Here is a 16845-nt window from a genome sequence, read left to right as displayed (position 1 = left end):
ACCCCCAAGATGGACAGAGCACATGCGTACAGCCTAGAGGGGGTACTTGATATGCTCACTTACCGCCTTCCTGAAGAGCTCCCCAGCCGGTGGCGTAGCAATTCTGGTATATTTCCGTCTCGTTCTGCGCGGCGTTCAAACACGCCGGTCGGACGTAGTCGTTGAATTCCAGGGGAGTCTCCAGCTTCAGCACGGCAATGTCGTGTGATACATCATATTGCTCATTGTCGTCGTACAACTGATGCGCAGTGGCTTGGCTGACTTTGGCCAGTTGGTAATGGCTTCCCAGGTTTGACAAATCAAGAACGCCGGCTAGGACCCAAGCGCTGACACCGCTATGAACATTGTGGGAAAAATCAAGCATTGAATTTGGTTTCATTGAATGTTATTTATCCAAATGTTGTCTGAAGGAAATGGCTATAGTTGGCTGGTATTCACTCTTTGCATTTGCAAACGTTGAACACATTTCAACTGCGAGAAAATCTCGCTACAGCTGTTTTAAGAGAAAGGTCAAAGAAAAGCATCAAAAATTCAAACAGAACTAAAGTCACCTAACTTTACGAGAGTCTCAAAGCACATAGCTATAAGATTGTTATGCCAAACGGAATAAGAAGCAAAAAGGTTCCCCATCGATTTCAAATCAGATGGCCTAAATTGAGATGGGAATGCACAATATTCCCAAAAGAAGAGTTCAAGTGAATTGGTCACAAATTTTGCAGCTCACCTTAGTTCTTTAACTTTAAATTCTTTATTTGCTGTCTGCTTTATACAGGGTGGCCTTATCAGTTACAAAAACTATCCATAAGGGCCCTGGTTCATATTACATAAATATTAAGAAATTGAATTAAAACAAAACAAAACAAAAAGCATATACATGTATATCATTAACAAAACAAAGATTAACAATCAAATTAGACATATAGAAGAATACAGACAAAATCCCCCAAAGAGTCAAAATAAAACAAATCCTCAATTGAAAGATTGATATATTAATCTTGAATATATAGAAATCACTCGCAATCAGTGCAGCAATAAGCGTGTTCTATGGAATCCGTTCAGAAACAGTAGATGGTTGTTTGAGACCACGTTCAAGACCCCAGAGGACGGGACACACTGTGAACAAGCATATTACGTTCACTGTGTGGACTTTCGAACAAAAGAGGTCCACATAAACCAGGTAGCAGCGACGTTGTGTGGACTAACCCACGTCCACACAATGTTTCCCCCTCTCTGGGGGAAAAAAGGTTTAGAGGCATTTTTGGGTTAGGTTTATCTGTGGCAAACTGAAGAGAAACACTAAAGGGAATCACACAAAAAAATTGGGGTTGAAAGAGATTTCACCGTTTGAGTAAAATGAGGGTTTTTTTCGACAGGTTTTTCTTAACTACACGAAAACAAAAGAATGTCCACACTAGGTATGTAACGTAAACATGCCTTGCGTGTGCACATGTAGGTTTTCGCGCATGTGGCGTACACACAACTAATTCTATTTTGAATGTGCACAAAGACATAGCACCTTCACGTTAGCATCAGGCGTCATCGGTGATGCATTCAAATGGCTCTCCCAGTGGTCTCCTTGGACTCTCCTTTTGTAACCGTTGAGGGGGGTATATACTTGTGCATGGAGCCCACTAAAGCTGTACTTATTCTGCTCTTGCATTTCCATGAAATGGAAGGATCAGGCTCGATCTAAAACCGGGTGCTTAGCAGTACCATAAAATTGGGCACAGTGAAGGAGAGGATTGCTCTACTACCAAGGGAGTTCGAAATTCAACTTACACGCAATGACCAGCTGTGATGGCCCACCGGTTGCTGATCAAGGTGGCTCCACATCGATGGTTAAAATCCTCATCCAGGACAGCCAGCATCCAGGGCCACTCACCCAGCGACGCGTCCTGACCGTTGACGATACGGTTAACGGGGTTGGGTCCCGCTGGAGCAGTTCCGCAGATCCCAGTCTCTAGGATGTCTAAATAAATAAACCAATAATAATCATTCTGCAGAGTCACTGAAGACCAAGTGACTATAATTTTAAGATAGAAGTGTATAGTTCTGAGAGAAAAAGAGCTGAGAGAGAAAGAGCTTTTAACTTGACACTTTTGTCAGTATATGCTCTGACCGTCAACTGACAATCCCCAAAAGTCTAGTTGATACCTCTAGTTTCCGTCAGAACCACACTTCTCTTGTTCAAAGAAAAGGCTGCCGCGGCAGTACTCTACACAATGCGAATATGAAGCGAATTTGTGGTCAGGAGACGCTCACTGCAAAATTCGCCAGAGTTGCAATGAATTCACCTTTGTGGTGAATTCGCAGTGCGACTACTTGCCATGTCATCACAAGTTTGTGCTTTCGTTCGCTTTCGCGCCGAGTACGACCCGGCCTTTAGTCACCTCATTGCTGTTTTTTTTATTTAAAACTATAGTCCATCACTTGCAGCTATCCAAAAAGTAACTGGCGTAATTATTGTTGAAAAACATACTTGGTTGAAAGATAGTAAGGGAACTAAACTCCCTGTGTAATTATTCTTTCTGGCAAGCTGTCATTTTCAAGTAATCAACGAAAGAAGGCCTTTCCAACGGTGCTTTTTAAGACGCACCGTTGGAAATTTAAATTAGTAGTTCGTTTTGTTATTCGGCGAAGTGCACACAAGCATTGGCACGATGCACACGCATGCGCGGTTGCTATAATTCGTCGGATCAGTGCGCGACATCGCGTAGCTGCAGTCGGCTCAGTGAGAACGTGTCTCGGACGCTGAATTCAGGCCCAATGCGAAAACATGATTCAGCAACTTTTGATTTGAAATTGAGATCCTAGAATGCTGTTTTTCTCGGAATATCCAGCTGAAGCTGAGCTGAAACTTCATCAGGTTAGTTGTTCAGTACCCTTCTTTAGATTTTGAGCACTTTTGTTGCTTCAAACGAACAAAATGCACAAATTACAAATGATGGACTATATCTTTAACAGCATCTAGGATCAACGGTAAAGCACCACAGATGCAGAGTTGGTCCAATGGTGTGAGCTGAGGAAAGGAGCAGTCAATAAGCTCTTTTCGGTAAGTTATATGGCTGGCAGATATGAACAAATTTACCTGTACTAATTCCGGGGATCTCCAGTATTTGAGACAAGAATTTTTCTCAAAACTCACCATTCTCGTAATTACACCACAGATCGCCGCCGGTGTCTGGCAAGGAGTCACAGATGCCGTCGTTGAAGTTACAGCCCTCCACTGCCCCCTCACAGACGCTCCGACAGACGGCCCGCCTGCTGGATGGCTCGGCCGTGGGGCACTCTGGGAACAGCAACGAACAGATCGCCAGCTCCGACTGGGGTTGGCAGAAGTGGTCTGTGGCCTGTTGGTACTGGGCCATCGCGGAGGCAGCGTTCGTGGCAAAACGGCCGGGGAGTTGGGTCCTGCTGTAGGGGAGGAGCCGGGAACAGTTGGCAATCGGGATGACCTGGCATGTATCTACTGCGTCTAGGATTCCAAAGACATACACGGAAGGTATAAAAGTCACATTGGGCTTTCAATTCCATAGAGTATATTTCATGTATGTTATTCAAGAGCAATTGACAGACTTGTCACTCACTAGGTGGCACTAAAGTTATGCAATCTTTTGCTTCAATGACAGACTTCGTAAACAGGCAATTTAAAAAAGCAATCCACAAATCCAATGCAAGCACCTCAAAAATTAACAAAAACACAAACAGTTGGTGACAAAGTGTAGTGTGAATCTCTTCAGTAAGAGAAGCTCATCAACTGTCTGCATTTTTTTTCTTCCTGTTGAGCAATTACTTACCACAGTCGATTTCATCACTGGGGTCTCCTACACACTCAGCCAGCCCATCGCATCGATTGTCCATGGGCACCACTTGCACCAAATTGCTGCAGTGAAAGAAATCTTGAACGAGAAAAATACCTCATTTAGACAGTGTTCACAAAATAGACAGCATAATTATAATATTCATGTTATTAAACCAACCAACCCCTTAAACACATTGATTGACAATCTAAGATCCCTACATGCCTACAAAGCTAAAAACAATAGCATAGCTCCTCTTGTTTTTGCCCCCTCAAGAGTGAAATCAAATCGACTGTTTCATCGCTGCACCGATTATTGTGCACAGAACAAAGTTAAGAAAAAACAACAGAACAATTGAACGTTTGAAAATAATTATTCCAAAATAAATCTATACACATTTCTGTGGAAAATCCTACTGTTGACTGTAACTTGTAACTGTGACTGTAACAACATTGTGCACAACTCCCTCCATAAACTTATCCTTATAGCTGCCTCATATATGCACTTCTTTTATAACTTAATACTTTTGATCAAGGGGGTCAATCGCTTCTCAAATGTGGGGAGCGCGAAGCATGATACCCAAAGCCCTTACTGCGTGGAGTTCAGGGTCCGCATTAAGGGCCCTGGAAAATGTTTGATTCTAGATGCTCTGCAGTGCAATCTGAGGCAATTTCTGACCACTGTAACCAAATATATTCAGCAAAATTAACATCATCAAATAAACAACATTTTCAAGTCTGGAGTCAATAACTCAGCTATTCTGAGCTACAGAATCGAATATAGGCTACGTACCTCCATCGTCATCATACAGCACCTGCATGCTGACACTGAATCCTGTGCCTGTCTCTCCCGCATCAGACACAAACAGCACCCATGCTTGGCTCTCCGACACCAGGACATAGGAACCGTTGGACAGGATGCCAGGTACCACGGCCACGGTACTCAACGGGTCGTACGGGTCGTGCCCTCGACCAAAGGACAACGTATCCCCAGCGGCCAGATCTGAGAATGTCTGGAAGATGATGGAGGCGTTGGCCACGCCGGTGATCAACCACAAACAGGCCATGCTGTTGACATAATTGGCTGGGTAATCGGTCAACTGCAAGGGGACCGTGACGTCAGGGGCCAGGGTGTAGTTGGACTGACCGCATTGGGGCTCTGTTAATTTGGCAGAGAGAAATAAACAAGAATATGTGAAAGGATTTTCGTCAAATCTTGGAGATTGAGGTTTTCGCCCTTCATAAAGAACAATTTTTATGAGCATTGACCAGCCGCGGTTCTAAAGCATATATTTTAGGGGGCTATATCAGGGGTGGTTCCACAAATTTTCACAGGGATGAGTGCTGAAATGAAGACCATTTTTTTTTTCACCGGACACTTAGCCTCCAAAAAGCAATAGGGGGGGGGGGTCACACCATATTTTAATGGGGAGCGCTGATCAAATCCTACAATCATGCACACTATATTAGTGTCACTAATGCTACTCACAAATGGCTACGCCTTTGTATCTGACGGACACGTACGTTATCATTATCAATACAATTTTCAAGGGGGGGGGGGTGACACAAAAACCACCCCCTTCTAGATCTCCGCCTGGCCGGCTATAGCGAATGTTGGGATTCTTCTGGGAGGGGGGGGGGGGGGGGGAGGGGAGACTGTTTGCATGTGGCATCACCTGCTAACATTCGACACTGCTATTTAAAAAAAAAATTGGCAATTTTAGGGGGGGGGGGGTTTGGGGGGGGGGAGCGCTAAACAACAGTTTGGGGGGCTAAAGCTCCTCCCTATTTTTTTTACTATTTTAAACATCACAGCACACCAGTTCAACGTTAGTTACAAACACAGTATTGTGTCCTGACACATGTCACCTTCCAGGAAGTTGGTTGCCGTTCCCAAATTGCCTCCACATTTTAATTTGCCAAAAACATAAATCAAGTTTGAATAAAAAAAAAGATTCTAAATAAATCTTGAGACAATTAAATACTAAATTTCAAAGATTTTTTTTAAAATATAATCTGGTTCTTTTTCTTTGGTCTCTCATCCACATATCAAGGGTAATCCTTCGCCAACCATTACGAATAAAAATCTTTGCTTCCATGCATTTTCTCTCTTACATCCAGGAAAAAGCACAAAGGTTGGACGAATTGTAGCCAGTGTTACAACTGGACTATTAGAAGCTTCATTTGACTGGTTTGAGCATATACTTACGGCAGCCGATTTCATCGCTGTAGTCCAAGCAGTCGTGTCTCTGATCACATATCTTCTCCGCAGGTAAGACCTGAACACCATTGTCGCACACATCAATATCTGCACAAAAAATTCAGGAAGTGTATAGATAAATGATTCGATGACAAATTCGAGATCATGCAGACTCTTAGAATTCAAACCTATATGCAGGCATGCAGAGAATACTGAACAGTTTTTAAATATATCAGGGTTCCATGTAGTCTGAGTATCACCCGTTCTCCACGCAGCCCATCTCCGGTAGAACGTCTGATATATCTAAGTATGCATGACGTCATTTCATTCCGAAATCAGGACTAAGATTGTGATTGGTCCATTTCGATGCCATGTTTTTGTAATACAACAACCTGTACAAAAAATGCTACTCATCGTGGGTGCGATGTTTATGCTCGCGGGGAGCTCGCATTATGCGTGTATAGAAGTCGCCTGCTGATTGGTCAGTTTCTTGAGGTCATATGCAGTCTAGTTGCATAATTAATCGCTGAATCTGTTTACATATCATAGACCATGGTCAGCTTCACCAGGGCATATAGTCTATTACATAGACTAGGTTCCCAGTGCTTTATGAAAACAAACTTCTCGGAGTTTTCCCCGAAGGTTTCTGGGAAGTCAAGAGCAAGTTGCAGCAAAGTAACTAATAATAAATATACAAGATACTAATAATTAATACACGGGCAACTTATTGACAAGCGATGGTCTCCCTATAAATTAACTGTCAAGTCAATGGACACAACGTGTTGGACACATGGCACAAGACGCACATTATACCAAACTGATGAAACCTTTCCCTTCTGGGCCACTCTCATATTTCATGATTTTTTTTTTATTCCTGATTTTTGGTGTTTCTCCCAAATTCCCTGAGTTTCCCCAACTGAATAAATGACAACTCATTTTCAAGGTTTTCCCGGTTTTCTAGAGTGACTGGGTACCTTGTTTATCCAAGCCTCCCCAAAACAATTTGACAGGCACAATAACAAAGTTTAAAATGCTCAAGTTTAAAAATTTAATCATTTTTGCCTATTGACTTGTTCGTTGGAGGGGCCAAAGACGGTGGACTTGCTCTCAAAATAGAGGATCATTTTTAAAGTTCCACAATCGATCCGACAAAAACACCCCTTTTGCAATGTGGCATTCTCGGCAAAGCATCCCATAGTTTCTCCCTTGCAGAATTGACACAGTAATTCTTGTAAACAGCTCTTGCTGTCAATTTCACCAATGATGTCACACTGAATGAGGGGTTTTGGAAGGGGGGCACGAAAAAACACTTTGCGAGTGTTCATTTACTCTCAATCAATTTTACTGAAACACAAAAACACTGTAAAAAAAAAAAATTTCATGTATTCATTGTTGTTTCCGACAAAAATGTGCATTTTTTTTCCTATTTCTACTTAAAGGCATTTTTTAGAATCATTTGCATTTTATCCCAAAAAGCTTTACTTGGATTAAAGATTGTACTGGTACTAAAAATAAAAACCCCGTGAATTTATGCTGTCTGGCTTGCTGTCATGTAGAAGAAATCAAGAAATGTAGGTGATTTTCAACGATCAGTCAATTGACTGAAGTTTGGAATATAGAGTTGTTAAATGCTGAAATCGTGGTGTTTCTTGATCAAAAGGTTGTGCGTTGTTTTTCACCGTGTCCTCCAAAGTGCATAATATCCACTGAGCTGAAACTTCAACAAGTTAAGTTTTGAACATTTTTCTTTGAATTTTTAATAATGTTATTATTGGAAACGAACAAAATGCATGAAAAGCAAATGATCCTGATATGCCTTTAAAAATAATTAACACCTTTTGATGGGCTCTGTGCACCAACAAAAGAGGGCGTGTTTTTACCACTTTTGAGAGTCCCTTGGATGGGACACCACGTGTGCGTGCTGTACTGGTTCGCGCACGAAATACGCACGACTTATTTATCCTGAATGTGCACAAAGCTAATTGCCATAGCGTCTTCACGCGTGAGCGTCACACGTCGTCGGCGCACAAACACGTTCGAATAAACTTGCGATGGTCTCCCAGACTAATCCCTGCCCCCAATAACTTTGGATCATTCGAAATACGCAGTGGACGGACCAGGAACCAGTCTAGGTCTTCCCCAACTCTCTTTTTTTTTCTGGCCGTAATTGAAGGGGTAATTGTGCACGGAGCCCATACCACAACGCAAAAGCATACCTGTGTCATTAGTGGCCCGGAATTCAAAGTCAATGCCGTAGTCTCCAATCCATACGTAACCATAATAAGCAATCTGCAGTAATCGACTCTGGCTGATGATGTCCAGCGGCTGCTCCACACTCCTGTCGTACTGGATCACTTTCCCCTCTCCGAAGGTCAGAATGAGTGTTTGATAAACAAGGTAAAATTTGACTTTGTGCATGACCAGATAGATCCTGTAGCCTTCCGGGGCAGTCACCAAGTACCCGCACCTACTAAAGGTTGCCGGTGCTAAGCCTGGCAAGAAAGTGGGCACAGCCAGGCTAACGGAGCCTTGGGTTGGAAGGTCAACATCCGAAGGTCCACATGCTGTTGGCAAAATCATAACGTAGACAACAGGTAATTATTTTATAGATTGAATACCACCGAGCAGTTCAATGTATGATCAACTGCAGAGTAGTCATCAAGTCAATCATAAGTCAAATCAGGAGTCTGATCAGAAGTCGACTAATTGGAACTAGAGAACAGAGCACAGTTGCATGGCTGGTTACCCGCACGGCCGGTTACCGCTAACCGCATATCATTATGCACAGCAGGGAGCCATGGATCAAGAAGTTTTGTGACGACGTTTTTGACTTTCGCATGTTGCTATGAGAGCACAGGCGTAATTAAGTACGTCACAAATCTACCATGAATCAACTCATGGTCCTCACCCTGCTCACAATTGATGTGCATGCAATGTTATATGTAAATTATGTAATTATTTGAAAGGTGGTACAAGCAACGTCTTGCTGCTACCAATCGTTAGAAACTTGACTGGCATGTGACTGCTATATGGACCAATGGAATTAGGCACAACATAACAGTGTCTGTACCCGAAAGCAAAGGAGAACAGCTTATTTCATTGTAGGAATGACCTCCCCCATTTTACGCATTAGACCCTGTGCCACCCCAAAACCACCCTGCCTGTTACTCCTCGTACCCAGACCTTGTACCCAAATTGCATCAGTGTTTCTCAAGCACTCAGTTGTATAATAGCGGCGCATGCGGCCCATATTGTGCACAGGTGGCACGAACATCGCCGATCATCTCAAACATTGCCATTTAAACACCAAGTCAGGGTGCCCGGCACTTCATGGAAACAAAAAAATATATTTCCCTGAGAAATTTCCAAAACTCCCTTATATTTCCCCGAGAAGTTTCCAAAATTCCATGAGAAATATTTTCACTTTAACGAGGTTACTGGGAAGTCAAGAGGTGGTGGCAGCAAAGCAACTAAGATACTGATAATATTCACACTGCATAAACATTAAAAAGCCACCATAGCCAGCCAGTCAATGGGCACAACTTGGACACATGGCACAAGAAGCACATACGCCAAACTGGCGAAAACCTTTCCCTTCTGGGTCACTGTCCAATTCCCTGGGTTTTCCCTGACATTTGTGGGTGTTTTTCTGATCAAATTTCTTCAGTTTTCCCTGACTGCTAACGTCTAACAGCAATGGGGTTCTTACCGATAGGACAGAGCGCCATGACTACTTCATCAGTGCCATCCGAGCAGTCAGCGGTTTGGTCGCAGACTGAAGCCCTAGGAACACACTGCCCGCTGTCACACTCAAACTCATCGCCGGCGCACACGGATGGCCCTGTAAGAAATGTTTCCCAAACAAATCTGAGTATCAGAGATGCTTTCCTCACGCTATATTGGAGTTTCACCTCGTGAAATAGATTTGTGATGCGATCAAGCCAAATGAGTCGTTTGTCGACCCTGGTCTTTTTTTTTTTTTTTTTACAGATTTGAAAAGCGCACAATCTCAGCATTACTGCTGTGAAAACCGCAGTAATGCTGAGAACTCAGAACACCAAAAATATTTGAAAATATAGTTACAGTACATTGGTCATAAATTTGGGGTCCACTTTTTACGGTCCCCATTACAGGCATATAGGATAATTTTTCGTCTTTTTTTTGCATTCCTTTCCAATAATAACACCTTTCAAAATCCAAAGGAGAATGTTCAACAGGGGCATAGCACGGTCATTTTTATGGGGGGGGGGGGGCTGGTACCATCTGCCAATGGAGGCGCTGTTCAAAACTGACAATTATGCACAAAGGGCCAATATATGGTGCTTTTCAGAGTGATACATGTGCAAAATTCTGAAAAAAAAGAGGCCCAAAACGGCAGATGCCACAAAAAAGGGCACCAGTTCTTTTTGGAAAAGGGCACTTGTTCAGAAAAAAAAGGGCACTTCGTAAAAAAAGGGCACTCTTTACAAATTATTGGGGGGGGGGGTAAGCCCGTTGAAAAAAGGGCAATTGAATGGAAAAATGCAGTCTTTACACAATATTGGGGGGTAAATACCCCCTCACCCCCCCCCCTTTCAATCCCTAACAATCCAGTAAGATATTTTGTGATAATTTGATCAGTTAATTTTTTGATGTTTGCAAATGTTATTCTTCCTAAGAGTAATTATGTGAAGCAATCGACCTACCCAACAATTAAAAACCAGCTTGAAGTCATTTTAAATGCTAGTTGAATGGCAAATTACACAATGCAGAGGTAACAGGGACAGGAAAAATGCTCACAATTTGGACCCCGATCGAACAGAATGAACCATGTGGGACTTCGATGTAGACTCTTTACAACGAAATTGGAACCATGAAAGTGTTGAGGACTATTTCAGAGTGATTAATTGTTCTTACTTTCCGTTACTTCTGGTGACTCGGTCGTAGCTAATTCAGGTACTAAAAACAAAAACAAAGAAAATCATGACATTAAATATCTTATCTGCAACCAATTTGCATTTTGTTTGAGGACAAAAAGTTGCACACATCTTCAAAAATTAGGTGTGCTTCTTGACGTAAATCGGAGGGGACTTAAAGTATTTATTCCTCTCTCTAGAAAATCTTGAGAAAATACGGGACTTCTTTTGTTACTTTAAGTGGAGGGACCTTAAACTCTCCCTGTGACTGAGGAAAATAATAAAGAAAAAAATTCCATGAGCATTTGTGTCATTTTTATATTCAATTAACAGGGGAAAGGCATATATAACTTTTGGGAAAAAAAGACTGTCCACTTTTTAACCAAGGAAGTAATTGAGTCCTAAATTCTCATCCACAAGACAAACACAGTCACGATTCCCAGCTTTCTTGAGAAATTCCCAAAACTCCAAGGTTGCTGGGAAGTCAAGAGGTGGCGTAGCACAGCTAATTGTTATTGTCTGGAGAGGTGTGTAATATTCACACTGCATGAACTCTAAAATGACATTTTTTTGTCTTTGTTTTTCATTTTCCTTTTTGTTTTTCAATTTCCTTTTTAACCATTTTTGTGTTCACTGTAAACCATGTTTTTGGTTAAGGTTGTTACAATTTGTTTACGATGTGTCTTTGTGTCTAATCCAACCACTTCTTTTGATGTTTGGTTGCAACTCAATAAATTCATCATAATAATAATAAAAAGCCACCATAGCCAGTCAGTCAATGAACACAACTTGGACACATGGCACAAGACACACATACGCCAAACTGGCAAAAACCTTTCCCTTCTGGGTCACCGTCAAATTCCCCTAGTTTTCTCTGATTTTTGGTGGGTTTTTTTTTTCTCCAAATTCCACGAGTTTTCCCTGACTGGAAAAGGGAAACTCATTTCAAAGTGATTTTCAAAGTGGCTTGGAACCCTAAAAGGTTATACTTGACAAAAAAAAACCAGGAAAAAGAATTCTTCCACTTAATACCATCGTAAATTTCAACCGAGCTGGCATTGACGGGGATGCTTCCCAAGCTTCCATCGCTGGCTTCGCTGGTTAGAATAGCCATGACGGCCTGCTGAGTGTCACTGATTGGATTGACCGGGGGAAGATTGATCAGTTGGATGGTGAATTCCACGAAGGTGTCTGGTGTGTTGGCTGCTCTGAGGGTTGGGTCGTCAGATGACCTTTAGCGATGGAATAAAGGGACGTATTTATAACAAAAGCCACTTGTGATGAGGGAAATAAATTTGTGCTTTGGCCGATTTTAAACTAGTACGTTTAAAACTGGCTAGGGCCTGGTCGCCAATTGAATGGCCCAGCCAAAGGCTCACATTTATTCCCATTCATAAATACCTTTTCGGTCAAAAGGTCAACATAAGTCAAAAATTGACAAGATTTTGTTCGACAATTTTACTTCATGTTTTGTGAAACACCCCTCTTTAACAAGTCTATTGTATGTGCCTCGTGCACACAGTGCTAAAAAATCATCTTAAACGGAGATTGGTGCGTGAGCGGCACGTACTCAGTGGTATTGCGCGATGTGGTGCAGCTGTGTTTTACTGGTAGTTTCAGATCACCCACGTGAGGGGCTTTCGACCAACAGGAATGGGTAAACTGTCGCAGGTATTTGTGAATGCAAAATATAGAACATGAACTACAAGCTGTAGGGTTCTGGTGCAAATGTGACGTACAATATTTCAGAAAAATGAAGAGCCTTGTACAGCACTGCCTGCTTTCAAGTTAATGTGACTCTCCATGAACCAAATGAGGTTGCCAGAAGAGATTTCTAATGATCTGCTTTCTCATATAAAACTATTAGAGGTACAAAAATCCCAGATTACTACTTCAGTTTTGTTTGGAATTGGTGGTTTACAAACGTTTGTTGGAAACTGTGATGTGCAATTAATGTTGGTACTTAATTCAAGCAAAACTGAAGTAGTTGAAATTCCATCGTAATCAAATATTATATTGTACATCAGTATATTTCATTATCCCTCAATTTTTCTGCTATTATGCAAAGTAATTATAATTAATTAATTTACTGATCAATGATTTAAATTATAGCTACAATTATTGTTTATTTTATAAGTTTTTCACAGACGGGACCATGTATAGATTAGGCTTCTTCCTGGTTAATTCCCCCATCTGTCACCGTTTATGTTAATAATTAATCAAAGTGTTGAATTAGGATTCTATTAAGTTTAGTAATCATTGTTGTAAATAAATTGTTGCATTAGCATTATATTAATTTGTGACAAATGGAAAAACAAAATTCAAAAGTAAAGCTCTGCAGATAAGTTAGGCATAATAAACAATAAGCATTGAGTAAATCCATCTGAACAAAGTGCTGCTTACTTGAAACTGTCGATGGTGGTGTCTACGTAGATGTATTGGGCTCCCAGCCCACTGTCAAGAGCTGAGTCCATCTATAGAATTGGGATAATCCATATATACTCTGCTTAATTTTACCTGTGTTTCGCACTCTGCATTATGTAATATTGGAAACTATATTAAAGATATAGTCCATCATTTGTAATGTGTGCATTTTGTTCGTTTGAAGCAACAAAAGTGTTCAAAATCTAATGAAGGATACTGAACAACTAACCTGATAAAGTTTCAGTTCAGCTTCAGCTGTATATTTCGAGAAAAACAGCATTCTAGGATCTCAATTTCAAATCAAAAGTTGCTGAATCATGTTTTGAATTGTTTTGAATTGCAGCTATACGCGATGTCGCGCACTGATCCGACGAGTTACACAAAAAAATGTATAGCAACCGCGCGCGACTGTGCGTCGTGCCAATGCTTGCGCGCGCTGCGCCGAATAACAAAACAAACTACTAATTTAAATTTTCCTACGGTGCGTCTTAAGGCTTTCTTTCGTTGATTACTTCAAAATGATAGCTTGCCAGAAAGATTAATTTCACAGGGAGTTTAGTCCCCTTACTATCTTTCAACCAAGTATGTTTTTCAACAATAATACGCCAGTTACTTTTTCGGATGGCTGCAAATGATGGACTATAGCTTTAAACAAAATCTTATATCAGCAGTACTTGAGATTTCACACGACTTGTACATTTTGCTGATACAACTTGGTGCAAGAGAGCTTTATACAATCATTCACTGATTATTCCTTTTGCAAACTGTATCAGAAAAGTCAGGTTGACGGAAATCAATCACAAGTCCTCACAAGTCAATCGCAAGTCAAATCACAATAAGCGAGTTTGGTATTCCAACTGCGCATGTGCACATCAATACTTGCCGATTTTTCTTTCAGGATAAAAATGTCATCGTATGCGTGCAAAAGCATAGCGGGGTACCAGCAAAATTGAAGAGATCATCGCGTTCTGCAGTGTAACATTTTGCGAAACAAATTTGGACAGCGAAGTGTTTTTAGGTGTCTTAGGGTGTCAAACTTTTCTGCGAACGAAAGTTCCATCTCTTTTCAATTGCATGAAAAATTGCACGGAATGCAGATTTGGTAACCACGTCCAATTGTGTGCATTATCTGCCGCAGTTCGAATTTTGCTATGCCGCACCAGACTATTTTAGAATACCAAACTGGCTTATTCTGCCCATTAGCCACTTACACAAGCCCACATAATTAAGTCCCCACAGGTCAATCACAAGTCAATCACTAGTTCCCACAAGACAAACACGAATCCACACAAGTCCACACAAGACAATCAAGAGTCCACACAAGTCCACACAAGTCCACGTCCACAAGTCCACAAAAGACAATAAAGATCGAGTCCACACAAGTCCACACAAGACAACCAGGAGTCCACACAAGTCCCCACAGGTCAATCACAAGTCAATCACATGTTCCCACAAGACAATCATGAATCCACACAAGTCCACACAAGACAATCACGAGTCCACACAAGTCCACACAAGACAATCACGAGTCCACACAAGTCCCCACAGGTCAATCACAAGTCAATCACAAGTTCTCACAAGCTGATCACAAATCCATGCACACAAGACAACCATACAAGTCCATACAATTAAGTCCACACAAGACAATCACGAGTCCAGACAAGTCCAGACAAGTCCACACAAGACAATTACAAGTCAACACAAGACAATAATGAGTCCACACAAGACAATTACAAGTCCACACAAGACAATCACGAGTCCACACAAGACAATCACGAGTCCACACAAGTCCACACAAGACAATCACGAGTCCACACAAGTCCGCACAAGACAATCACAAGTCCACACAAGTCCACACGAGTCCTTCAGCCTCTATTCAAGTCACAAGCTATTCAAGTGAACTGTGACCAATGCAATTTTGGGGTTTTTTTTCATTCAGATTTTGTCCTTTTTTAAATATCACTCAAGCATTTTTTGAATGCACCCTCCTCGTGTATATGTCTTGGTAGTGCAATTGACAGGCATTCTTAGAGTGTGTATACTCACGGCATTTGTGAAATTCTGGCTGAGTCCCACATATTCTGTTGAGGTTAGGTTCTCAAGCTCACTCGTAAATGGAACCAGAAGTATCATGGCGCCTGATAGGGTCACTGCATATAAAGCAAAGGAGAGTGGATGAAATCACATTTGAGACTATTCTATTTTTTTGGTTTTCATCCCGAAAATGACCTATCGCCGTTTGGGAGTTAGCCACGCCCCTTAGACAACCCTATGGAATTTGTGTATGCTAACTTTTGTTTGTCTCAGATGTTGCATGCTCTGGACAACGAACGCCCTACAATGTGTGTGCCCATGCTTTTTCCATTGTTGTGATAATTTAGCATGCACGCTTTAGCTTATACATGACGCACAATTGAAAAGGACTGTGCGTGTTCTGGGCTATATAATCTACCACATTGAGGCTCAGAAAATGCTGCTTTTTTTGCAGCTTTTTCGAGAACCACTCGTCCAAACAACTTCCAACTTGGCACTGCATTCTGTGGTCCCAAGCAATATACCCGCCAATTTTCAACTTCATACGGTGCCCGGTTCTAGAGATAATCGAAATACAGACAGACAGACAGCCAGCGATTCCTGGAATTATAGTAAGGATTACAAAAAAACCCAAACATAGAAATCATCAAAATTACAGCAGCCAATTTCACGAAACCTTACACAATGGCACAACTGCACTTGCGCCACATTGATTGCATTAAGCTGCGCAACATAAATCATTTCACACCACGCAACATTTCACTTATGACACATTTCACGAAATTCTCCCAGTGCGTAAGTCTTCGGCTTGCCCAATAAATTGTGGCGTAACTTGCACAATCATTTTAGGTGGCGTAAGTTTCGGGGTAGCGACTGATAATGACCTGTTTTACAAGAAAACCGTTTTCCTCATGGAGCCTGCCATTGCACAACTTATAAAGGTTAAAACAAGACACTCACAGCTTTGTGTTTGAGGTACATCAAGTTACTATTTTACTCTTGACAGATTTTTTAAAAGTTGCCGCACGATTCTGAAGAAAGTCAGACAAATTAATTTCAAAATGGCGGGCTGAGGTGATTTCATGCAACGATAATTTCTCGACAGAAAAAATTCAAACACAAACAGCCGTCGTAAATGCTGCTAATATCCTAGTCCAAGATGTTTGATATTATTTAAAATGTTGAGCAGCTATGCCAAGTTTCGTTAAATCGTTTGTAAGTTTGTTGCGCAGCGTTCCACAGACAGTAGTACGCAAGTGGCCAAAAATTGCCACATGCAACAGCAAGACTGCCGTATATGAGATCCTTGAGCCTTATGCGGTCATTCTCAAGAAATGAGGACTGTTGTATCAGTTACTAACACTGGTTAGGACCTAACCATCACTGAAAACGAACCACCTCCGTTAAATTGTTGCAAGCCAGCTGTTGACTTCATAATGTATGCTTGGGTATACTAGGTGCATATGTGCATTACTTTCTCATTACTAGAGCTG

At 41.5% G+C, this 16845-nt stretch overlaps 1 protein-coding gene across 4 annotated transcripts in view; it reads right to left on the bottom strand.

The window, feature by feature from the left end:
• Nucleotides 1-16845, bottom strand: part of LOC119737019 — a 48173-nt gene that overhangs the window by 3235 nt on the left and 28093 nt on the right. For all 4 annotated transcript variants that reach the window (XM_038211081.1, XM_038211082.1, XM_038211083.1 and 1 more), the window contains 12 exons: nt 15365-15468; nt 13298-13368; nt 11927-12126; nt 10896-10937; nt 9709-9840; nt 8216-8563; nt 6009-6107; nt 4593-4958; nt 3798-3899; nt 3146-3475; nt 1780-1969; nt 64-335 (listed from right to left, as the gene is read on the bottom strand). In XM_038211081.1, coding sequence (XP_038067009.1) covers nt 64-335; nt 1780-1969; nt 3146-3475; nt 3798-3899; nt 4593-4958; nt 6009-6107; nt 8216-8563; nt 9709-9840; nt 10896-10937; nt 11927-12126; nt 13298-13368; nt 15365-15468 — 2256 coding nt within the window. The remainder of the gene's footprint in view (nt 1-63; nt 336-1779; nt 1970-3145; nt 3476-3797; nt 3900-4592; nt 4959-6008; nt 6108-8215; nt 8564-9708; nt 9841-10895; nt 10938-11926; nt 12127-13297; nt 13369-15364; nt 15469-16845) is intronic.

This window comes from Patiria miniata, unplaced genomic scaffold (assembly GCF_015706575.1).
Source record: "Patiria miniata isolate m_02_andy unplaced genomic scaffold, ASM1570657v1 HiC_scaffold_3, whole genome shotgun sequence".
In the NCBI taxonomy this organism is placed as follows: domain Eukaryota; kingdom Metazoa; phylum Echinodermata; class Asteroidea; order Valvatida; family Asterinidae; genus Patiria; species Patiria miniata.
This window is presented reverse-complemented; position numbering and strand designations above follow the sequence as displayed.